The following is a 25471-nucleotide window of genomic DNA, read 5'->3' on the forward strand; positions in this document are numbered from 1 at the left end:
GGACACTTGGCCACACCTATGATAACTGGTTGTCCAGCTAACTGCAATCATGCCAGACCATGGATGTTGCCGGACCAGAGAATGCCACACTAGAGAGGTTCAACCTGTAGTCTGAAGTCACACCAAACAACAAAATTGAATATGAGGCAAGCAAAAGATGCTGCAGTTTGATTGAGGTTCTTACACTAATCATTGGATGAATGAAGTAACTAGAACTATTCAGTTGTCAACTGAATTACAGGCAGTCCCCGACTTACGCGGATCCGACTTACGTACGGGGCTTTTCTCGCCCCGGAGCTCACGGGCAGCGGGTCGCCACCCGTGTCCTCCGGGGCGAGAAAAGCTTCTCCCGGTCTCCCTGGTCTGCTGGGGGGATCCAGCAAAGCCGCTGGACCCCCCCAGCAGACCAGGGACACCCGAGCAAAGCCGCCGCCTGGGTGGCTTTGCTCCCGGGCAAACGAGCAAAGTCGCCCAGGCGGCGGCTTTGCTCGAGTGTCCCTGGTCTGCTGGGGGGGTCCAGCGGCTTTGCTGGACTCCCCCAGCAGACCAGGGGGACAGGAGCAAAGCCACGGAGCACGCCCGCAGCGGGACAGCCCGGGCGCGCCTGGGCTGTCCCGCTGTGGGCGTGCTCCAAGGCTTTGCTCCCCGTCTCCCTGCAGACCAGGGAGACGGAGCAAAGCCGTGGAGGACGCGGGCGGTCCTGCCACCCGCGTCTCCCTGGTCTGCTGGGGGGGGGGGTGCAGCTAGTGCCCCTCCTCCCTCCCCCAGCAGACCAGGCTTTTCTTGCCTACGCCTGGGGTAGAGCAGCTGGGGCGCTGCCGGGTTGGTCCCGCAGCGCCGCTCCTCGGCGCTACTGTACCAACCCGGCAGCACCCCAGCTGCTCTGCCCCAGGCGTCCTGATTCAGCCGCTGCTGGTCAGTTTCAGCAGTGGCTGAATCAGGACGCCTGGGGCAGAGCAGCTGGGGTGCTGCTGGGTTGCTCCAGTAGCGCCGAGGAGCGGCGCTACTGGAGCAACCCAGCAGCACTCCAGCTGCTCTGCCCCAGGCGTCCCCAAGTCAGCCGCTGCTGAAACTGACCAGGGGCTGACTACAGGAACCCGAGGCAGAGTTGCTCTGCCCCAGGCTTCCTGGAATCAGCCGCTGATCAGTTTCAGCAGCAGCTGACTTGGGGATTCCTGGGTTTCTTAAGTTGAATCCGTATGTAAGTCAGAACTGGCGTCCAGATTCAGCCGCTGTTGAAACTGATTAGTTTCAGCAGCGGCTGACGCCAGTTCCGACTTACATACAGATTCAACTTAAGAACAAACCTACAGTCCCTATCTTGTACGTAACCCAGGGACTGCCTGTACAGTAAATATTTTGTTTCTGAAGTTTATAGTGCTAGGCATGTCCAGAGGAGAAAATAGCCAATAGAAACAGATCTTGGAGTTATCGTGAAAATAGCCAATAGAAACAGCAGCATTCCTGAGGCAAAAGAAACAGATGCATTATAACATGATCTTCAAAGCTTCAGATTTGTCACAAGAGGCTCAGTCAAAGGAACGGGTGCTAGCAACCACTATATTTAAACATGGTAGTTAGCAAGGTACACCAACCAATAAGACACATTTTTGTCTTCATTAAGAACATAAGAATGGCCGTACTGGGTCAGACCAAAGGTCCATCTAGCCCAGTATCCTGTATGCCGACAGTGGCCAGCACCAAGTGCCCCAGAGAGGGTGGACCGAAGACAATGATCAAGCGATTTGTCTCCTGCCATCCCTCGCCAGCCTCTGACAAACAGAGGCCAGGGACACCAATTCTATCCCCTGGCTAATAGCCTTTTATGGACCTAACCTCCATGAAATTATCTAGCTTCTCTTTAAACTCTGTTATAGTCCTAGCCTTCACAGCCTCCTCTGGCAAGGAGTTCCACAGGTTGACTACACGCTGTGTGAAGAAGAACTTTCTTTTATTAGTTTTAAACCTGCTACCCATTAAATTCATTTGGTGTCCTCTAGTTCTTCTATTTAGGGAACTAATAAATAACTTTTCTTTATCCGCCCTCTCCACACCACTCATGATTTTATATACCTCTATCATATCCCCCCTCAGTCTCCTCTTTTCTAAACTGAAAAGTCCCAGTCGCTTTAACCTCTCCTCATATGGGACCCGTTCCAAACCCCTAATCATTTTAGTTGCCCTTTTCTGAACCCTTTCCAAGGCCAAAATATCTTTTTTGAGGTGAGGAGACCATATCTGTACACAGTATTCAAGATGTGGGCGTACCATAGTTTTATACAGGGGCAGTAAGGTATTCTGTGTCTTATTTTCTATCCCTTTCTTAATAATTCCTAGCATCCTATTTGCCTTTTTGACCGCTGCTGCACACTGCGTGGAAGTTTTCAGAGAACTGTCCACGATAACTCCAAGATCTCTTTCCTGATTTGTTGTAGCCAAATTAGCCCCCATCATACTGTACACATAGTTGGGGTTATTTTTCTCGATGTGCATTACTTTACACTTATCCACATTAAATTTCATTTGCCATTTTGTTGCCCAGTCACTCAGTTTGGTGAGATCTTTTTGGAGTCCCTCACAGTCTGCTTCTGTCTTGACTATCCTAAACAGTTTGGTATCATCCACAAACTTTACCCCTTTCTCCAGATCATTTATGAATAAGTTGAAAAGGATTGGTCCCAGGACTGACCCTTGGGGGACACCACTAGTTACCCCTCTCCATTCTGAAAATTTACCATTTATTCCTACCCTTTGTTTCCTGTCTTTTAACCAGTTCTCAATTCAAGAAAGGACCTTCCCTCTTATCCCATGGCCATGTAATTTACACAGGAGGCTTTGGTGAGGGACCTTGTCAAAGGCTTTCTGAAAATCTAAGTATACTATATCTATGGGATCCCCCTTGTCTGCATGTTTGTTAACCCCTTAAAAGAACTCTAATAGATTAGTAAGACATGATTTCTCTTTACAGAACCATCCCAAACAAACCAGGCTGCACATGAAGTCCTCGCTTTATGCACAGCTAAACTACCCACCTGAAGGAAGTTCATAACTTTACTTTATGGTACAGTTACAATACAATTCTTCAAAAATATCTTCCTAGTGTTCAATTGGAAACCATGTTGCGACCATGTTAAGGTATAGTGGTTACAGAGGGGATGGACTATAAATGTCCTATTTTAACTCCTTCCAACAGATGGACAGAAGTCCTTTAGCAGTCCAACATCGCTATTCCTTAACAGACCAGATTTTTAGTTGAGTGTTGACATGCAGTCATCCTCAACTTCTGTCCCCTCTGCCATGATAAATAAAGACTGTTGCAAGGTACAGTGTTCTTAGCCCTTGGTGACACTGTCAGAGACACACACGGAATTCTGTCCTTCTCACATTCCCGTCTCTGTGAATCATGTCCTGCCATTCCTTGTGCTTGAAATCTCAGTTCACAAACCACTACTCTCTTTCCCTTCAAATCTCTCTTAAATACTCGATCCTTCTATGATGCCCACAAGAAGTGAGCAACTCCTTCTACAAGGAATTACTGCAAGCTACTCTTTTGGTTGGACTTCCTAGTGAATTTATTATGTATTTACATGCATTACAATAGCACTTAAAGAGACTCTAACTCAGAATGGGGTCCTGTTGTGCTAGGTATGTTAGCCCCTAAAAGGAGACAGGCTCTGCCCTGAAGAGTTTACACAACCAAAACAGGGAAGATACACAGAGTGGGAAAGGAAACAAAGGGACAGAGAATGAAAAGTCATAACTGGTCAACTGCAGAGCTAATAAGAGAAACCAAGTCACCCAGCTCCCAATACTGCCATCACCTTCTTTAAAACTAAGTATTTTGTAGCAAAGATTTCCTTCACGTCATATCTATACAGCCTCAGGCAATTGATAAATACTAATAATATTAGGCTGTATAAATTTCCTAAAGGAAAATATGAATATGAATTGTTTTTTTTTCTTGTTCAATTACAGCAGATATACTGACCGTCACAGCTTCATGAAACAAGGAAACTGCTTTATTAACTAAAGCACTATTTAATAGCCAATGACAGGCAGGACAAAATGGCTGCTGTTGCGTCTATAATTCTTACCTAACCCTAATACTGACATAAATTATCATGACTAAAATGGTTGTAAAGAATCTCAGATGGGGGGAGATGTATGCTCACGTATGTATGCTGACAAATATAATCCTTTTGTATTCGCATTTAGCATGGGAAAAACGGACTTTCACTCAGTAGCAGAGAGTTGGGAGAACATACTACAGGCAGTCCCCGGGTTAAGTACAAGATAGGGACTGTAGGTTTGTTCTTAAGTTGAATTTGTATGTAAGTCGGAACTGGTACATATTGTAGGGGAAACTCTAGCCAAACATTTTTTTTTAGTTTTGGATAGCATAGGGAAAGGTTAACTCCCCTCTAATGTTTGTTTTGCTGTCTGTTCCCCTGTTCAGAAGATTTCACATCTATTTCTGTCCCTGTGACAAACTCAGGACTAAAGGAGTAACTCATCAAATACCAAACAGCTCTGCACCATGCTTTGAGCTAATAGCTTTATTTCCACACACCACCCAGGGTTCTAGGAGGAGGGTCCTTTTTTTGCTAACACAATGAGGCCAGCACTTTGTTTGTTTTGGTGGAGTCTTTGTTTGCCCAGGGAGCCCAGCATGTATAGGGGGAGGAGGGGCGGAGAGGCTGCTTTTGTCTGCTGTTAGGCAGCCTGTTGCTCAGGGGAGGGGGCAGCCTGTTGCTGGCAGGGGGGGGAGGGGGGAGGCATGCAGGATGCGAGGCCGCGGGGGGGGGGGGGGGCAGCGGGCGTGGGGAGGCACTTTTCCTCTGCCCGGCAGCTCTGCGGGATCCCTGTCCCTGTGGCCAGCTGCTGCAGGCAGAGGCCAGTTGGAGCCGGCCGAAGAGAAGGAGAAGGTGGATTCTAGGACCCAGGTGAGCGAGCCCCGGGGACGCTGCTGCGCTCCGGGAGCCCGGCATGTATAGAGGGGAGGAGGGGCAGAGAGGCTGCTTTTGTCTGTTCGGCAGCCTGTTGCTCAGGGGAGGGGGCAGCCTGTTGCTGGCGGGGGGGTGGGTGGGGGGGGGCAGCGGGCGTGGGGAGGCACTTTTCCTCTGCCCGGCAGCTCTGCGGGACCCCAGTCGGAGCCAGCCCGAGGAGGAGGAGGATCCTAGGACCCAGGTGAGCGAGCCCCGGGAATGCTGCTGCGCATGTGCGGGAGTTGCCTCACCCCGTTCGTATCTAGGGATCCGACGTAAGTCAGATCCACGTAAGTCGGGGACTGCCTGTACATGTATTTGGACTGCAATGAGACACTCTCTCTCTTTTACCTTTACAGCCCTTCTAAAGCCTGGTCTGCATTACTGCTAGTTACAAGTTACATAAGTAATTGTTACTTAAGTCAATGAAAATTAGCTCTTCTTACAGTAGCATCCACACTATGCTATGTCAATGAGAGACACTTTCTTGTCAACATAGCTTCCACTTCTTGTTGAGGTGGCTTATTGACATCAATGGGAGAGCGGAAAATTTTCCCACTAACTTAGTGCATCTTCACCAAACCCATTAAACTGACACTGCTGCATTAACTGCAGTGGTACTGATTAAGCCATGTGGTGCAGACATGGCTTAAGTCTATTCACTTTGAAGATAGATACATTGAGGCACATCAAGCATGATGTGATTATTCCTCAGTATGGAAAAGATTCATGCTCCACTCAACTTCAAAACATTTGGAAATTCATTAATTCTTGAGTGAAACATGAATATTGGTAGCTATGTTTTAATACTGGTATAACAAATTCACATCTGTACACATTTTATACAACTATACATGCTTGAAAATAATCCACCATTCTAATTACAATTATTCATTTAAAAAGGAAGTCACATGTGCAGTTTTTGATGAGACACTCCCATAGGACATTTTAATCCAACCCTTTATATTATTTGAAACCTGAATTGTACAGGATAGTTAAAAATATGGAAATATTACCACATTACTGAAGTCTAATACTCATGAGTTCTACTTAATTTAATTGATTTTATCCCTATTAAATTCTACGGGACTGTTATTTTCATAAGAGACAGTAGACCTGTAAAAACTGAACTGTGGATCTTTCTGCCAGGATGCAGAATGTGTCACCTTTTCATATACCCAGCCCTTACAGTCTGGGCCATCTGCGACATCTCGGGCATGAGATTACTTTCTCGGTTAACTATTTTTTTTAAAGTCTGCTTCCCAGCAGAATTAGAACACACTCATTTTGTTCTTATACTTTTGTGTCTTTTTCTTAACCTGGGATATGACAGACAGTCTAATTTAGCTGGATTAATTTGGGAAGTTCTTGTAGTGCATTACCTTGTGTTAGGTTTCAGATTTTCAACTGTAGAGTGGGTTTGGTTTGTAGTTAGAATGGACATCTCCTTTCCGGTAGGTGCTCCATTTTCAGTTGATACTACCTTATACTCTGAAAAGTTAAAAGAAACATAATTTTTCCTTTAATAAAATTCTAATTCCTCTAAATTTTTCACTCCTCTCTTTTTTTCTTGTCTGATTTCCTGTTATGAGGACTTCCCTGATTATGTTATCATCCATCACACTGGCATCCATGTGAACTACTCCTTTTTTATAACCTAAGTCCATTAAAAACTCTGTTTAATGATCCAGTTTTATGGAGCGGTGAGTGTAATGGTCCCTGAGTAGGGTGAGCTTGCTGAGCCCCTTTTCCTGTCCCTTTAGCACATCCCTTTCAAGTGAGACCCAGGCCTCTACTTCTCTTTGAGATGACATCCCACCATCCGGACATTGTCCAACTTGGTGTCTAGATCACACCTGTCTGTCAACAATGCTACTCAGCAGGCCCACTTCCCTTTTGCAAGTTTCCTTCCGGGAGCTTATGGTCAGCACACATTAGCTATAAATCTGAAACACCTTCTTTAAAACAAACATGATTTATTCCACCCAAAAGTTATGTAGTGCATAGACTTTAAAACTTCAGGTGGATTTAAAACAAGACCTGTATAAATATTCCCTTACTTAAGCTTAACTTCACTAGCCATTGCTCACATTGGTCTCGGTTATTTCCCATCTCCGAGATGAAAGAAAGAGCCTGAATTCCTTGCAGGTCCAGCCTTCTCTCTCTGACTCTCAGGATAGGTCCATACTACAGCTGAACGCTGGCTATAGGTATGCAGTTCCAGCTATGTAAAAAACATAGCTGGAGTCAATATTCCTTAAGCTGAGCTTCAGTGCTGTTCTCCCAGTGGGAGGTTATCAGGAGAAATGCTCTCCTTGATTTCCCTTACTCCTTAGAATGAGTAGGAGTTCCAGCGTTGACAGGGGCACCCTCAGTGTTAGATTTGGCTGGTCTTTAGTAGACCCAATATATCAAACTCCAGATTTTTACTTCTGTAGCATGACTCTTCTGGGAAGTGAAGAGGTGGCCTCAGACTGTCAGCTTTTTTACTGACACACCCAGGAATAGAGGGTGACCACCCATCCTGAGGTAGGTGAGACAATCCCAAAATGCAGAGTTCAAGTCCCAGTCCCAGGTTGAATGACTCTGGAACAGCATTTCTCCCAAATTCTGCAACACAAGTCCACACTAGCCTGAGACACCAGGCTCTTCCCACTTGTCACAAAGCCTTGTCCCTTGCTGCTCCCTCTCTCCCCTGATATTCCCCCCTTTGGCCAGGCCAGAAGCTGTGGCAACAGCCGCCCAGAGAGCCTGGGCTGCTCGGAGGAGCTCTGGGCCCTCTACCTGCCCTGAGTGATGTGGCCTAGGGGGCGGGGACATAGGCTAGAGGCAGTTTTTGAGCTCCCTGAATCCTTAATCTGAGTACTCTATCCTGTGCAGATAAGTAGCCCCTACCCTCACACCCCTAGTGTCATCAAAGGACAGGATTTTTTCCATCTGCTAGGGGATTTATTCTGGTCATCGTTTTTGGGAACCGAGAAGAATTTTTTTCTCTCTCTGCTAGAATGGTTGGGATGAGGTTTTTGCCTTCACCACAGCAGCTCAGAGAAATGGTGAGGAAGGTCAGGTGGCATGGTTAAACTATCCCCATTTAGCACGTATATAGTGCAAGTATTTGTTCCACAGGAGGTCTTGGCTCTCTGATAAACTGGAATTAAAGTGGATTTAGGAGAAGGCATCTTCTAGAGAAGCTGGAGAATTGGGGTTGGGCTTCCAGTATGTCTGAAATAGAAGGGAGACAGTCCCATTTCCCCAGTCCCCTCATACAAAGTAAGGTTGGTGGAGTCCCCGAAATGACTGGGGACCAGCTGTGGAAGACAGGTGGTATGACAGCTGCCCTCCACCATATGGACATGATTAAGAAAGAGATTACAACCTGCACTGTATGAGTTACTGCTGGATATTCTGAGATAAAATTAAGCTACTAATGAAATGACATTTTTTTGCATCTTTTCTTTCTTTATGTGCATCTGGAAAATGGGACCTCACACTATTTCTGCTACCACTACAATGTAGATGCTCTAGCTGAGTACCAGCAGCGAAGGGATTAGGGCCTGACATTGACAACCTTCAAGTAATTTAGGAGGTAACTCTCATCGCAGTTTTGTTTACTGTTTGTCAATCTTTTCATCATTGAAATATAATTCTGATCTTAAGAATATCTACAATTTTGAAGTCCTCACGCAATATGTTAGTGGAAAGGTAGCTGACATAATCGTCAATAAAGGAATCAACAAACGACATTGCTTTTTTGTTTTCAAAGTACTAATTATCCAAAACCTCTGAAAAATATGTATGTATGTATAAATATAAATATAGAGAAACACAATTTGGAAAATCCTTGACAAAGTCAGAAAATAAAAAGCTCAGAAAACTTAAATTAAGCATGTCTTAGCCAATAATAAATATTAAGCTGCTGCCAATATAAAGTGATGCTGTATGATGTTTAAAAATGGAATTCAGTGCTTTCACTCGAATTTAAAAATTATTGTGTCTGATCCACTAAATAAATAGAAATGAGGAAGACAAAACTATGTAATTGACAGGAATGTTGCTGGGTCCAAGAATTTTGGAACTTAGAATTAAACATACTGATAATAATAATAATAATAAAATAATAATAATAAAAACCTGGCTGGTCACTAGACACGAAGGTATCTAGTGGGATAGCATCCAAACAAGAGTTTCTTTAAACAGAAAAATGTTTAGATGCCCAATAATAATTAATGCCATTAATATGGCTTTTGCCATGTTTTCCTTCTCTTTCCTGGAGACTACAAGATGAATCTCTATTGGGGGGAAAAAAAAGAAGCTGCGGAAAACTGTAATAGACAAACTATCATTGTAGTGATGATTACATGGAAAAAAGACAGGATGTTGTGGGACTCTTCCTAAAGATTCTAAAAGGAATTTTCTCCGGGCAAAACCATAGTAAGCATGCCAAGGGCTGTGTGGCCATTGCCATTTCTGGGTGTTCCAACTCTTCAAATAAAGAATTGAAAAAGAAAGAATATGAATACAGGAGTTTCTTAGAAGATGTCAGAGACTTGTTTTCATTCATGCAATACATGGGTAAACCACATTCACATACTTTCAATTGAATCCTTTGTAATTGCTTTGGAAAGAGTTTCCTCTTAAATGTTGTAACTGTTACTTATGAGGAGATATTAAAACCAAAACCAGACAAGCTCGATGTGGAAAGGGGATGCAATGTGGGATGAGGAATGATTATAAAAATGGACACATCCTGCATTACAAAGTCTTAGAATAGACAGTCCTCCCCCCATCCATAGTAGAGAAAACCATATTATATGTATTTACATATGTTGCTCTTGAAAGAAAAGACTGAATTTGCTTCTAATTTATACAGATCTGTAAAAATATGTAAGGTCACCTGTTATGGGATTTTTTTATGAGAAGATTAACATGCATGCTCAGCTATCATCACTATTTTAAATCTAAAAATCTGACATACTTGCAAAAGAAAGAGATAACTATTTTAGGGCCTGATGCTCCTACAACTATCTACTCTAGGGTATGAAGCATATTACTGCATGTAGAAACACACTGACTTTTCTAGCTAGTCACAAGCTTTTGCTGGATCAGGTTTTTAGACTGCAAACTCCTGAAAGCGGGAAACATGTTTGTATTTTCGCTGTAAAAATGCTATGCTATGCACAACTGCAATATTGTGCTATATACAAATTTTAAATAATAACGCTGAACTTGCTTTTTTCCCCGTTTGTCGTCAAACAGTGGAATAACCATTATTAGATTCTAGGAGACAGTAAAGAATCCACTTACCAACAGGGTACGGAGGAGCCAGAAATAAATAATGGGGAGACACACTGTATAGCCTGATTCTACATTGTCCTGCATCTTGTGTAGTCACTCACATCAGTGCACAGTGAGTGTACAGAACTCCACAGTTCTGATTTGATAGTATTTTACACTCACCTTCTCCAAATGTCAGCAGTTACACAAGAAGCTAAGCAATGAAGAATCAGGCTCACTTTGTCTAATGATGCTTTTATCTATGGACATAAACAACAAACATTTAACTATAGTACAAATGAGCATACAGTGTTATATAGTGAATTAGTAGATGATCACAACTGAAATTAGACTAACCAGTAACAGTGTCATTTTCCGGTTTTGTCCAGTTCAGTACAACAAAGGAAGGACAGCCCTCAACTGTCACCACAGTCAGGTTGGAAGGAGGATTTTGTGGAGGATTAGTAGCATCTTCCTTGTTGCTGGCCTCCTCTTCTGGGAAATGTTCCAAGGTGCTTGTGATAGAACATGGCTCATTGTCACCTTTTGGCATGTACACAACGTAAGGAGCTAGGAGAAAAGCCATCACCAGTTAGTATTAGGTAGGACAGCAGAACAGAGATACACTTAAAATAAGGCATAACTTATGTAAGTGTCTAAACAAGAATTCCTGCCTCGCAAATCATGTCCAAAATCTAACATGGGTGCTGAAGAACAGAAGCATTCTCTTATGGTCAACCGACAGCTGTGTGCGCACTGTATTCTGTGTGTATGTTTTAACTATTTTCTTATTTTTTGTAATTAACCTTTATAAGGCCCACATGTGAGACACAGAATAATAAATATCCCAACACCAACATGTTGGTGTGATTTTTATACATCCAGAGCCTGTGCTCATTTCACCCGTCTCTCACTTGCACTAGTGATGGTGGCAGTGGACACTCAACACTGCAGGGACAGTGTCATGTAGGAATCAACAGACTGCAGGCACAGCTAATTATTCTGAGCCAGTGAATTAGTTTCCATAACAAACTGGGACAAGGACTGACTTTGATTACCTGTTTTTACAGTGCCTAGTAGAATAGAGCCCTGATCCAACAAGGATCTGCCAAGAATAAATCTTGCCACACACATCTAACCTCTTTCTCTGACAGGGTTAATGTATTAGAGGATGGTGAGAAATAAGAGAAGTTGTAGACATGATACATCTTGACTTTAGTGAGACTTTTAACGCAATCCCACAGCACTCATAAGAAAACTGGGGACATATGGTCTATATGAAATTACTATGAGCTAGGTCAGGGTGGCCAACCCATTCTGGGCAAAGAGCCAGGATGTCAGTGGATCCAGCCGGCTGGTGCCATCTTTAAAATTCCATCTTTAATGGCCGCGCCAGATGGTGCCCCTGCCCTGGTGACCACAGGGACCTGGGGAAGGAGAGGGCCATTTTCAGGTGCACGGGGGCGGCTTTACAAGCCACACCCGGGGGGGGGGGGCGGGGGAGAAGAGCTGTGGGTTGGGTACGGCTGAGGTAGGTGTATAACAGATTGAAAAAACACACTCAGAGAGTAGCTAATAATGGTTTTCTATCAAACTGGGAGATTGTATCTAGTGATCTACAGAGGTCTGTCCTGGGTTGTATCTAGTGGCTTAAGGCAGCGGAGTGTATGTATGCTTATAAAATCTGTGGATGACATCAAGATGGGAGGCGTTGCAGGCACATTGGTTTTAAAATTCAAAACAACCTTGACAAATTGGAGAACAGCTCTGAAATCACCAAGATGAAATTCAATAAAAAGAAGGGCAAAGTACTACATTTAAGAAAGAGAAAACAAATACACAGTTACAAAACAGGGAGTAATTAAATAGGCAGCAATACTGCCAAAAGGGATCTGTTGAGCATAGTGGATCACAAATTTAATATGTGATGCAGCTCTGAAAGAAGCTGATATAATTTTGGGAGGTCATGTGTGATGCATGGGAGAGAACTGTCTTGTTCTATGTGGCACTGGTGAGGCCTCAGGTGGAGTTCTGTGTCCAGGTCTAGGTACCACGTGGACAAAAATTGAACCCCAGGTGAAAAATGATAGAACATTAAAAAAACCCTGACCTATGAGGCAAGTTAAAACTGGCTATGTTTAGTCTCCAGAAAAGAAAACTGAGGGAGGAGCTGGGAAGAGTCTTCACATCAAAGGATGTTACAAAGGGGACAGTGATCAACTGTTCTCCTTATCCACTGAAGGCAGGAGAAGTTTCAATTGGCTTATCTGTAACAAGGGAGATTAGGTTAGACATTAGGAACGACTTTCTTTCTCTGAGTTAGTTAAGCATTGACATAAGTTACCAAGGGAAGTTAAAGAAATCACCAATTTTGGAGGTTTTAAAGAACAGGTGAGATAAACACTTGTCTAGCTTTACTTGGTTCTGCCTCAGCACACTGGTTTGGATTTGATGAGCTCTCAAGGTCCCTTCCAGCCCTACATTTTTATGGTCCTATGATCCTATTTGCTGCTCCAGCTGCTCCAATAAGACATAACAATCATTGTCTACTTTCTGCAAAATAGGTACTAAATTTAATGCAGGGTCTTCCATTTTTTAACTGTATGATCCTGCAATTACTGAAGTCAAGGGGAAATTTCCATAGACTTAAATAGTGCAAGATCAAGCCTTTAAAAGGCAAGAGTTTTGCTTCTGTAGTGACATTATAAAACAAGATTAATGAAAGTGATAAAGAATGTATTAGCCTTAAAATGGAAAGTTTTATTAGGTCAGAGACACAGAGTACTAATGTAGCTTTAATTGCCCATTCAACAATTTCTGTGCATAGACAAGAAAGAGGCAGGATTGGTCTGGGGAGGGTAAATTCTTCCTCTGTGTACGTGGGAGCTATTTCAGTAATTCTGCACTCTCATGCTTCAAGTTTCTTTTTAATACTCAACAGTGTCTCTCTGTTTGAAAGAAATGCATGATTTGTTTAAAAGACAATTACAACAGTGACTGATGTATTTTCTTGCCCAATGTAGACTTTATGGTCAGGTCCACTGGCAACAGTGGGGTTTAGCTGTAAGAAGGGGTTAACCACCCTATAATATTTGGTCGGGTGAGCAATCCATAGGGTAAAGCACAACTTGAGGCACAGTGGTAATAAACAGACAAAGCCTGCATGGGTCGGCTTGCAAAGTATATTAGGACACTCCATTATGATTTCAGTAGAGTATGAACAGCATGCATTAGCACAATGGTTGGCCAGAGGTGAAATGGTTTCTAGAAGATTTGTTTCCCATCTTCCAGTGTAGGAGCTGGCGGGTGTGGTATGAGATGCAGGGAAATTGAGATAAAATGCAGTCAAGAATGATTTAAAGTCCTGTTATCAAAATGTAACTGAAAAAAAAATCAGAAATTTGGAAGAAACAACTAAACAGATTATTGCAATAGGTTGTGTACCCCACAGTGGTATGATGAGTGTTAACTGGCACTAGAGAGCTCAATTATGGTACTTGGCTCTACCTGGAAGACAGGTCAGTCCCACATGTTGATGGGGAAGAGATGGGGATTAGTATAAAAATAGGAAACTGTGGTAGAAAAGGATAGCAAGAAAAGAGGCAGGTACTCCTTAGTTATTCTCTGCTGGCTTGTCTATACTCAGAACATTATGGCAGCACAGTTGTACTGCTTCAGTGTGGACATGACTTGCGCTGATGGGAGGGATTCTCCTGATGGAATAGATAATCCACCTCCCAAGAGGCAGCAGCCACGCTGACAGAAGAATTCTTTCCACCAACCTATGTGCTCTACCCCAGGGGTCAAGTTGGTATAGCTACATCTCACAGAGGTGGATTTTTCACATCCCTGAAAGATACCACTTTACAGATAAAATCACATTGTAGACCTGGCCAGGGATCACACAGTGGCGAGAGCCTGAGGAGGCGAAGATGGTGTGTAACTTTCTGCTTTTACTTTTGGATTTTCGTTAGGGGGATTCCAGCCCTGAAAGAAGAGTGAGCCCAGAGAGTTGTGGGGATGAAGGCCTGGGAAAGGCTGGGAAATCCAAGGAAACAACAGCAAGGAGTTGGATGAAGCACTCCTTGCTGATGGCGTCCCTGAGCTAGAAGGTGGTCTAGTGGAAGGGCCCAGGTTCCCTTACCAGCCACTGCTGAGCAGACATTAGGTCAGAGAAGGGGAAAGTGACAATGGAAAGTTCTGAGAAAAGGGAGTAACAACAATGGGACCAGAGTCAGGGCTGAAGACCTGATACATTTCTGGACTATTCTCTGTTACCTTAGGAGGAATGGACTTAAATCATCACCTGGTTGAAGGGCCACATCACAGGAAAAGATAGACCACCAGAAAATTACAGTGGCTGTTGGCAGGGAATGCCAGACTAGGATAGAACTGCTATGCCATTTCTGATCACGAGGAGGCACTCTACTGATCAAACCTTTCTACAGATATATACTGTAACGCAAGTATGGGGAGATACATGAAAGCTCACAAAGATTGCTGTCATCACAGTCATACCTTTGAACCGTGGTTGGCCCTGAACATCAGTCTCGGATGTAGGACTTGAGCTGAAGACAGTTGTATTAACTGATGAAGACATAATCACAATGAAACTCTTAGAAAAGCATGAAGTTGTAATATTAAAATGACAACACCTCATATTTCTTCTGCCATTCTACATGAGCTGCTTAAATCCTCTCAAGGGTGCATGCTTGCTGTCATTTTTGCTTTATTCTAGTAATCACCTGAATTTGGCTGTGATGGAAAATAAAGTCCTATCTTAGCCAAAACAAGGATAATCATTATCCAGATGGCTAAGCTCATCGTTGCTGTTGGATCCAGGCCATTCAAAATATTCACACTCTTCTTTAAAGCTCCTACCAAGTTTCTTTTTGCACTGCATTGACTCAGCACCCTTAACTCAGGGTCTAACTTAGGCTCTGAGAGCATGTTAGACTATTACACTGATTAAGTGGAACTTCCACAATCAAAATGGAGAACATGGGCTAAATCTGTCTTCGCAGCAAGCAACTCCCATTAAAGTCAATAAAAGCTATGTTAAAGTATGCCAGAAGCCAGTGGAAGCACGTGCAAAATATTAATTATGGCAAACACAATGGGCCAAATTCTGCAGACGTGAACCTTGCTTCCATCAATGTCTATGGCACCATTGCAGTTAGATGTAGGAAATCTTTCGAAGAAGTATTTTAGCCTAATAAATCTCAAGAGATTTGAATACATATTTTATAATACATTATATAAAATTAAGAAAAATACTTTGCATGTGTCTCGTTTTAATCTCAGCTCTCTAAACTATTTCAAACTACACTACAGATTGAACCTCTCTAGTCCGGCACTCTCTGATCTGGAAACATCCATGGTCCGGCATGATTTTAGTTAGCCAGATATCCTCTTATCATGGCTATGGTCAAGTTTGTCATGGTCCCAAAAATTTTGTTTACAGCTACCAGTCATGGCTCTCAGTGTTCTGTGCTGCTATTTAGCTCAATTTACCCCTAAATGTCTTCTAAGAGCCCAGTAAACTGTGGAAGCGTTGGTAATACTGCTAGACAATATTGACCTCCCATGGTCTGGAAAATTCTGTTTCAGCAGCAGTCAGGTTCTGAGGGTGACTGACTAGAAAGGTTCAACCTCTTGTACTTTATGCAACTCTCCAAGTGAAGCAACACTTATTTAGATTCCTATTTTCATTTATTTTTAAAGGTCTCCAAGAAAGACTATCATACGTTTGAATCTGGTGGCTTCTCATTATTATAAAAAAGCATACCAAATAAGGAACAGAAATTACAATTTTCCAATAGTAACTCAAGCTATGATCTTCTAGCCAGAACAAGTTTAATCCTGCCAACTCAATTATCTGCTTTTGGGAAAAGACCTGATTGGTTGTACACAATGTAAATTCACAGCATGCATTCTTACAAATCTAGCATGAAACCTGCTTTTGTTAGCAGCCTGGGCCATAAAGCATTCACCATCACTGCAAAGAGGCAAGAACCTTTCTGTTACAGCGAGTGAAAGAAGTACACTAAACAATCTTTACCACAGCTCAGCCATGCCCACATACACTGCAGCTACAATTTGGTAGAAGGATAGATTTAATGACAAATCCCAAAACATCTGAACTTTGGAATCATTCAGCATATGACTTCTAATCCAAATTTTGCACCTTGCTACTCACTCTACAACATATCAACCACAACTTTTCCAAAGCCAGAGGAGTTTAAAATCCAGGTCTAGAGATTTGAACCCATCTCATATGAATTCTTATATGCAAGGGGGCTGGGTTATCAGAATAAAAAGGCAGGTATTTACAACAATACCACCACTATGTAGATCACAGATGAGTAACAGCTTGACATGAATATGTAGCGTTACATATAGTGAAATTATCAGGAAAGAAGGCTATATCTGACTCAACACAATTCAAACAGCATCGCCATAAGTATGAAAAGTATACGAGACACGTGCAGATGTCTAGGAAGACAATGGATCTTATTCTGATCTCACACAGATGCGAATCAGGAGCAAGTCAGTTGAATTCAATGGAGTTGCACCAGAGCAGAAGTAGTGTGAGATCAGAATCAGAACCAGCCCACGGGGCCAGATATTAAATAGCTAAAATAAGCACAAGTGTTTGGGGAAAAGACGCAAGAAAAATTGAAATGACTGATCCAACCAGGTAACTGAACTGCAGGGAACTTTAATACAGGAGCTCCCTCAACTTAAGAAAAAAACAAACAAAGAAACTAAATTGCTATCAACATGCTTACCAGGTTCCTCTGGAGAAGCAGAAACTGTTGGCTTCTTTCTTGGTTTTTCTGTCTTTAGAGATTTGGTTGGGCCAGTAGGTCTCACTGCAGAAGTCGTGGAAGAAGCTGAAGCTCGTGATGTTGATGAAATTCCTATGTGGAAGAAGTGATCTTGTTTCCTTTTGAGCACAACTCAAATTTTTGATAATTACTTACTCAGAAAAGTGGGGCTCAGCACAAGTACATCATTTTCCGGTTGGACTCAAAAAAGATTGGACAAGCCCTGACTACAGCTGAAATAATACAGTCTATGCCTCCAATATATAAAGAAAATACTAAGACACTCAATCTTTGATATTTCTGAGGGATACAAGCAGATACAAATTGAATATAGTTAGTTGAATATACTACAGGGAACAATCCTACAGTAACTGGCAAAGGGACAAAATTATCCAATAAACTTTTCCCCCTCCCATCTATAATTCTCTGTTTCTAGGTTGGTGCTGATGGTTTTCACCCTTCACAAGGCACATAATGAGAGAGCTAAATTCAGTAACTGAGACTTGGGGTCCTTCACTGTAATACTATTTTTAAGTTCCTTTCACTTGCATACTAAACATGGTGGGCACATTACCAAGTCCAGAGTATGAACAAGGATAATGGATATAAACAAAGTGAGACAGCAAGGGTTGCCCTAACTACAGCTGAAATTACACAGCCAGCTATTGGATCCCTAAAAAGTTTGTTACAGTATTTCCACAGAGCAGCTCTAAAGGCATTCAAGACAAACAGCACAAGTTTCATTAGTTCTGCCTAACAATTTGTACCCCAATTTGAGCACAGAAAGTGAGTAGATGGTTTTATTCTGGGCTGGACAGATCTTTTATTATAAGCAGCAATATCCATCCTGAGAAGGCAGGGTAATCCTATTATTCTCCATTGAAAACAAATGGCTAATTTATTTGCCATTTTAAATTATTTTAGATCATTAGCTATTGTTTTTATTCTCTCATGGAATCAACTAAATAATGAAACCTTTGAAGAGGCGGATGGTTTATGTGAAACGATTTCTATTTTTTTTCAAAAAGGAAAGTGGAAGACCAAAAGTACATTTGAAAAAGGGAAGATATTTTTTGAAACAATATTGCCTGGCAAACCTCAAGAGCTCAAATACTATATAATCCATCCTTGGTCTCGGCTTGGTCTCACAAGGGATAGTTAATATTTTTCCCCACACAAAACATTTTTTGCTGATAAATACAATTTGCTAACTTTGAAACGTTTCTGCAAATTTGTGTCAGAAAATTTGTCAAGTTTTCAGTAAAAGCAAATTCCTCCAAACAAAACATTTAATTTTTTTTGGTGAAAAATGACTTTCCACTTCAAAAATGTCTTTAATTTTATAAACACACAGTTAAATGCTTTAAATAGAAACCTAACTTTTCATTCAACTAAAAAAAAATTACTTTGACTTTTCAGCTTGCCAAAAATTAAAAAAAAAAAATTTTCATCTGAAATAAAATTTATTTTTTATTTTTCTGAATTGCAACATATTTGTTATTTGCCCAGCTCTGAATGATACACAAGAACACTACTTCCCATCTACACTACAAAGAGTCCTTCAAACAGATGTAAGGACAAAAAGGGAATTTCCTATAAGACTTTAATTCTTCCCATCAAATTTCAGGATGTTTATAGAAATCTCTTACTACCTTTTCGGATATTTTGAATGGCTAAGCAATAATTCATCCCATAATATTGAGTGTGTGTGTGGGTGTGTGTGTAATATATATGTAACTGTTAATAAATAATTTCTAGCAGTGGTAGAAGAAAGAAACATTGGACAAAATTATGAAAGGGAAAAATCAATGCAAACTGTATCAGGAGGCAAATGTTTCCTGATCATGAGATAAATTAAGGCTGTGGAATAGTTTCTCAGAAGGATTAGTGGAAGCTCCATAATTCGGGTCATTTAAAACTAAATTGGACAAAACATTAGGAAATGTATGATAGAAGAAAATCCTGGCCCTGAGAGATGGACTGGATGATCTAACTAGTTTATTCCATCTTTAACATCCAGGATTCTATGACTCTTACTGGCTAATATGTAAAACTGGCCTCTAAATTGTGGGAATACAGAGGATGAAAATAGGAAACATTGGCAGATGAATTAAAGATTTAACTGAGAAAAAGTAGCACCAAATAACATTCAAAGTGTAAGACACACTGGGTCAATTTTTCATGTGCTTTATGACATAAGCATTTCTATATCTGGTAAAGCCATTATTAATACCATCATCATACTGCAAGTGTGGACACAAGGAGTAGATTTTTGGCACAGCCATTGTTGAGGAGACACGAAGTGTCTACTTTAAGCACTAGGATTTCTGCTTCTCATCTGCCATACAATGAGCTGAAGTATTTAGCTAGCAGCACAATACAGCTGGCTCTACTGCAAAGTCATCTCACCAATAGGACTACAGAGTGATTGCCCTTTGTGTGGTCATACAGAGAGGTGAGAAAAACAAAGTAGCTGTACCACTGCTGCAGTGGTGAAGAAAAAATGCAGTTCCTGCTGTATGTGGGGATTGTACTTGCCTATGTGCCTTGGAAATACACAAAACATCAAAGAGGACAAAATAAAAAGAGATGGCACCCCAACTTTTCCTGTCATGACCCCCTTGCCAGTAATGGAATCTATCTATGCTCCCCTTCAGGTCTGCAGCATTCCTCAATAGAGGAAGTTGGGCTGGAGGGAGAGAGGGAATGAGGGCAGAGCAGAGCTGGAGCAAGGGGGAGAGCAGAGCTGCATCTGGGGGTAGAACTGTGTTGGAAATAGAGGGGGGCTGGATGGTGCTCCATACCTGACCTGGGCCCTACCATGCACCCCAGCAATGTGCCTCATGGGGACACAACCCACAGTCTGGGGACCACGGCACAAGTGTAACAATGAGCTGAATCTGCACCCAATCTCAGATATGAGTCCATTAAATCAATGGAATAACACCAAGGATGAAATCGCCCCAACCTGTTTTAAGTATAACCAAAATTAAAATATATGTTAATCAGCTAATATTTGTCTTAGCTAACATCCGGAATTATTACCATGTCAATTGGGGCGGGGGGAGGGCCCAGAACATTTAATGTTCATTTATTAATACATGTGATTAGACAAGAAATAGGTTATATAAATACTTTGATGCAACACCAACATTTCAATACTGGAGACTTGGGGCAAATGGGTTAATGTCTCAACAAAGTGAGTTTCATCTGCTGAACAGAGTGCTGAATGCACATCAATTTACACAACTCGTAATCTTTACTCCAGAACTCACACAGGTCAGGATTGGGGTGTAATTAGAAGATCTGACTGGGATACATTTGAATCACATTTGCCTGCCTCTAGTTAGACCCAGCTGCCTCTCACTCTAATCAATGGTTAAATCCACCCAAAAGACGATCGATCGATAGATAGATATAAAGAGAGAGAGAGAGAGAAAACTATAGCTATAGATCTATCTATATCATAATCTAAAAATAATAATGAAGGCTATATAGCTAGAGCCATTCTTAATTTCTTTCTTTTATTTGTCAACTGACTTATACCAAGGTTTTCAGTTAACACAATTTTGCACTAAATCCCAAACCCATAGAACTAAATCTAATGTTGTCCATAGTAATGGATTTATTTTAATAAATAGACCACACAAATATTTGTAGTATATGATACAGTTTAACAGAAGTAATTCTGCAGTTTGGGCTAAACAGAATTAGTGAATTTGCAATACATTTACTGGATGTAGGCTCAAAACTGTCTACATAATGCATCGTACTAGTAATCTTTTAGAAGAATAAACCATGAAGTACAGTTTTATTAGGAAGTACTTCAGGATTTTCCTATTTTGTCTGCTTTATATATTTTATTGTAGGCATTGAAATATACTATGTAAACCCAGGAATACTGAAATTACAAGATGTATTCATCATATTAAAACAGATAAAATTAGTCTTTATAGTTCTGATTTCCTGCCTCTAGTAATAGTAAATAGATGAGCTGCAATTTTCAAAGCAGTGTATGGGATTTAGGCACACATTTTTCATTAATTTTAAATATAAAATACACGGTTAAATCCAATTAACTGCTTTGCAAACCTCAACCCTAATTATTTACAGGTAAATTCCCCTGAAAATTCTGTAATGCTGCATATGTTGGACAACATTTTTTCCTTCCTGCTTCTTACAAATAATCAGTTACTGATGTGTCTTGTGGCATGACATTTGATTACTTCTAGCTGAAGCGTGCATGAGATAACTGTAAATGCTATTACTGGTCAAAAAGGGTGCATCTACACTGCACTGTAACTCAAAACAAGATACACAATTTGAGCCAAGCAAAATGTATATCTTTTTTCAACACTATTTAGTCATTTGGCACTGTCTACACAGCACCAAATTTCAAAATAACCCACTATTCCAAAAGACCCCTTACTCCTCGTAGAATGAGGTTTATAGGGATGTCAGAATAGTGAGCCTGAAATAGTGGGCTTGCTATGAAGATATCCCAAAATAGTGTTGCAGTGTAGATGTACCCAAAAAGATCTACTAAAGCTCTTTTAAAGGGAAATACTGACATAACTTTCATCACTCCATTATGCTTTCAGTTGCATCAGTAGGACAGATTATACAGAAATCTGGTAGGAAGGAAATGATCTTATGTGTTTAGGCAAAAGAGTATTAGACATATTCATCTCAGAAGGATAACTTAGGTGCAAGTCATATTCTGCCTGTACTTTATCAGATATACCCTGTGTGTGCACAAAATAGATATCCAAGGAAATGTAAGTGGGAACTTTGCAGAACTTGCCTAAAAAAAGGACTTGATCCTGTGAAGTTCTGAGTGTGCTGAATTCCCCTGGATATCAATGGCAGTTAAAGCTATTCAGCATATCATAACAATCAAAACCATGAAAACTGAAAAGGCTGATATATACCTGGACTTCCTGGTTTACCAGTCACTGTGTTTGGAGGCAAAGGTTTTCTTCGCACCTGTGTAGGCCTCGCAGGAGCTACGGGAGGATGCCGACTGTCAGGTGGTATAGCTACTGTATAAAGTCACAAGGCAGTACTGTTAGCTGTGTAATCACAAGCCATGTAATCAGAAAGAGAAACAGGCCTAACAGCTACATTTTGACTTCCTAAACAAAATGTTATGGCACATGCTAACAAGAAAAGGGAAAGAAATGGAGTTATATACTGAATCCTAAATTCTCTGTAAGAAAAGTGCATGCCTGCAGACCAAGCCCTCATCAAAGGAAGGCAGTCAAGACAGTCCATTTGAACCTCTATTTTCTTTGACAGGTTACATACCTGAGACTATTTGGAATTTTGTAAAAGTGTCCTATTCCTAAATCTTATGAATGCTGTATTTTTTCACTGCCTTACATTTCTGTTTATGACAAAGCTAGCTACAGTGACACTGGAAGTATCATCCAAAACACTAAGTGATTATTTTATTTTTAACAACATTGAAGGAAGATGTAAATTAGTTATGAAAGAGGCACAGCCTGGGTAGTCCAAACTTCCCTAAACTCAATGTCCAATATGTTTCAATTTTTATCTGAAGATCTCTCTTACAGGGGTTAACAAACTGGAAAATCTGCCTCTCTCATTCTGTCCTTGTTTTTTCTACTAATCCTACTGACAAGAGTGGCAATAGTGAAGGCAGTTTGTACCATAGAACATCAGGAGTTATGAACATCTTGGAATTGGAGGTTGTTTATAACAGAACAAAATGTTACATTTTTTTTAAAAAAGCTTGCAGTTGAATAGTGATTTAATACAGCTTTGAAACTTTACTATGCAGAAAAAATATGCTGCTTTCCCTTTATTTTTAATACAATTTTGTGCCGCATTTGCAGTTTTTCTTCTTGTTGCTGCCTGATTATTTATTTCCCCTTTCAAATAAAATAAGGTGTGTGGTTGAGTGGTCTGTTCGCAACTCTGAGGTTTTACTGCACTGTGAACACGTCTTGCTACAATGCTGAAACAAGACTTTTAGCTCATTTTGGATACTACTGATGAGAAGTCACTCCCACACTTTTATTATTGTTGTGTCCAACGGCTGTGTTGTGCTAGAAACTATACAAAGAAATGTATAGTACCGTGTATACCTCAAAATACAACATTCCTAGGGGGAGGAAACAGCTATGTATGTAAACTGCTGTTTAAGTTTGCAGTGACATATCCATTTTTTTTTAAATAATAAAATAACCCATAGAAGATTCAGGTTCTTCAATTACAGATGATGACTATTTCAGACAAAACAGCTTGCTGGTCTTACTTATAAAAATGGCAAAACTGGACATAGAACCTAACCAGATCAATCAGATATTACTACCTCTGAACTGATCATTCTAATGTGCATCATGCATAGAGGAAAAGCTCTCTCAATGCCCAGTGAGAAGAGTGGGTTTTTTTTCCCCAGAAGATCACAAAAGCGTTTATAGCACACAGTATGTTTTGAAGAAGTAGCTTTAAAAAAGACAGTGTAAATGTGAATCACAACTGGCCATTGTTTTCACCAATACCTCGGAAAACAGGAGAAATAAAATTTAAATAAAAAGTGTGAGTTTTCTTCTATAATCCATGTTGAAACATGTCTGCTCTTTTTTCTTTTTTTCTTTTATTAAAGAGAGTTCATAAAGTTAGAGATGTGCATGATTTACATTAAAAAGAAGACTTCATGCATCTCACACAAGGAATTGTTCAAGAATAAGATAATGCTCATAATGCTGCCAATGTCAACAACACAGTTGGCTGTTAATGTAATACTGGCTGCACGTAGTACGTCAGATCATAAGAAGCATACACAGATTTATAAATGTAGTAAGGGGAGTGGAAAATGAATTCCGAGTTCATTTGGGGTGATATTTAGAAATGTCTAAGTTGGATAGACAGATTCTCCACTTTGACTTTATTCTTCTTCCATTTTGGACTTGAACACCCACTCGTGAATCATAATGGAAATATCCCCCAAATGAGGTGAAAAAGTGAGACTGGAGGTAATCTTGTACCCACTTGATTTAAAATTAGGTTATATTTGGAGACCGTAGCATTTTAAGAATCGTTATTTGAGGCTTTTATTTTCATTTTTAAATCCCTGACAGGATGAAATGCAGTGGTATCTACAATTAATGCCCTTTTTCCTAAGATTAGAATGAGGAATATCTGAGGTAAGTGGAACCACCACGGGCTCTTGGGCAAAGAGTGAGGGGACCCAGCTCTGTACTACTGGAAGGGGTGGAGCTGAGTACAACCCCCTCTCAACATCGCATGGAGCATGGTATCCCCCCGCCTTTAACACTGCCTGGAGTGCGCTCCAGCGGTGATTTTAAAAGGCCTAGAGCAGCAGGCCCTTTAAATTGCCAGGGCAATTGCACCCTGTCAGCAGGCCTGCCTGAGGTAATTGTATGATGAAAACTAGCAAATATTTTCCAGTAGTATCTGCCGTATATTCTACATATTATAAAAACCTTTGGTAGTGTCCAGAAGCTATGTAAAGGTACAACATATTACTTCTCAATGGAATTTATGCATGGTATTGAGCCTACTGCAATGTCGTCTGGAAAAACAACATGAACTACAAAAACACATCCACCCTGCAATGTTCTTGAATAGTTTCTGTTATTTCCATAACACCACCAAATCAACATATTTTATTTACTTTGGACACAGTGATCAGATATATAATCAATTACAAATAATATAATTGTAGGAAATATCTCATATACCTGACATTTGTAATGGAATCAGTTTCATGAAAACTTTTAAGGGCTCATTTTTTCTCCATTTTTTCAACTCTCATTCACCTCCATGAAAACTGAGGGTGCTTAACTGCTCAAAGAATGTAACAAGAGTAACAAGCTCAAAACAACCTGCATATTTCAATGTATTTTGCCTACACCTTATTTAAGGGCATCAGTGGCAGGGCTCCTAGATTTTTGGATATGCTTAATTTTTTTCAGAAATTTAAATGATTAAATAAAGTGTGTTAAAAATGAAGCCAGGTTTATGCTACCTTATTCCAAGTTCTGATTTATCTTTGAATCTGAATGTAGGTAGACCTCATGAACAGCACTGATCTTAAAAAAAATATATATTACAGTCCACTCTTATTTAGGAAAATGACAAAACAGCAGTATAGTCCACAGTCCATTTTGACTACAATTCAAGGTATTGGTTTACTCCAGAACTCTAAAGTCTTGCCATTAAATATATAATGTACCAAGTGAATAAGAACAGATGTAGATTTCCTTCAAAACTCATATGTATAATGTGTCATTTTAAACTCTTCAAATCCCAGAAGGGTATATATACCACTTACCTAAGTTGAGAAAAAGTGAACTAGTAAACTACAATTCATAGCCATCTTTGGCTTCACCT

At 40.8% G+C, this 25471-nt stretch overlaps 1 protein-coding gene across 40 annotated transcripts in view; it reads right to left on the reverse strand.

Moving 5' to 3' along the window:
- Positions 1-25471, reverse strand: part of ABI3BP (ABI family member 3 binding protein) — a 320664-nt gene that overhangs the window by 33372 nt on the left and 261821 nt on the right. For all 40 annotated transcript variants that reach the window (XM_075907457.2, XM_089772857.1, XM_075907515.2 and 37 more), the window contains 5 exons: positions 22021-22131; positions 17051-17182; positions 14778-14846; positions 10617-10829; positions 6368-6476 (listed from right to left, as the gene is read on the reverse strand). In XM_075907457.2, the coding sequence (XP_075763572.2) occupies positions 6368-6476; positions 10617-10829; positions 14778-14846; positions 17051-17182; positions 22021-22131 (634 nt within the window). The remainder of the gene's footprint in view (positions 1-6367; positions 6477-10616; positions 10830-14777; positions 14847-17050; positions 17183-22020; positions 22132-25471) is intronic.

Source organism: Pelodiscus sinensis, chromosome 1 (genome assembly GCF_052426305.1).
Source record: "Pelodiscus sinensis isolate ZL-2025 chromosome 1, ASM5242630v1, whole genome shotgun sequence".
NCBI classification, from domain to species: Eukaryota; Metazoa; Chordata; order Testudines; family Trionychidae; genus Pelodiscus; species Pelodiscus sinensis.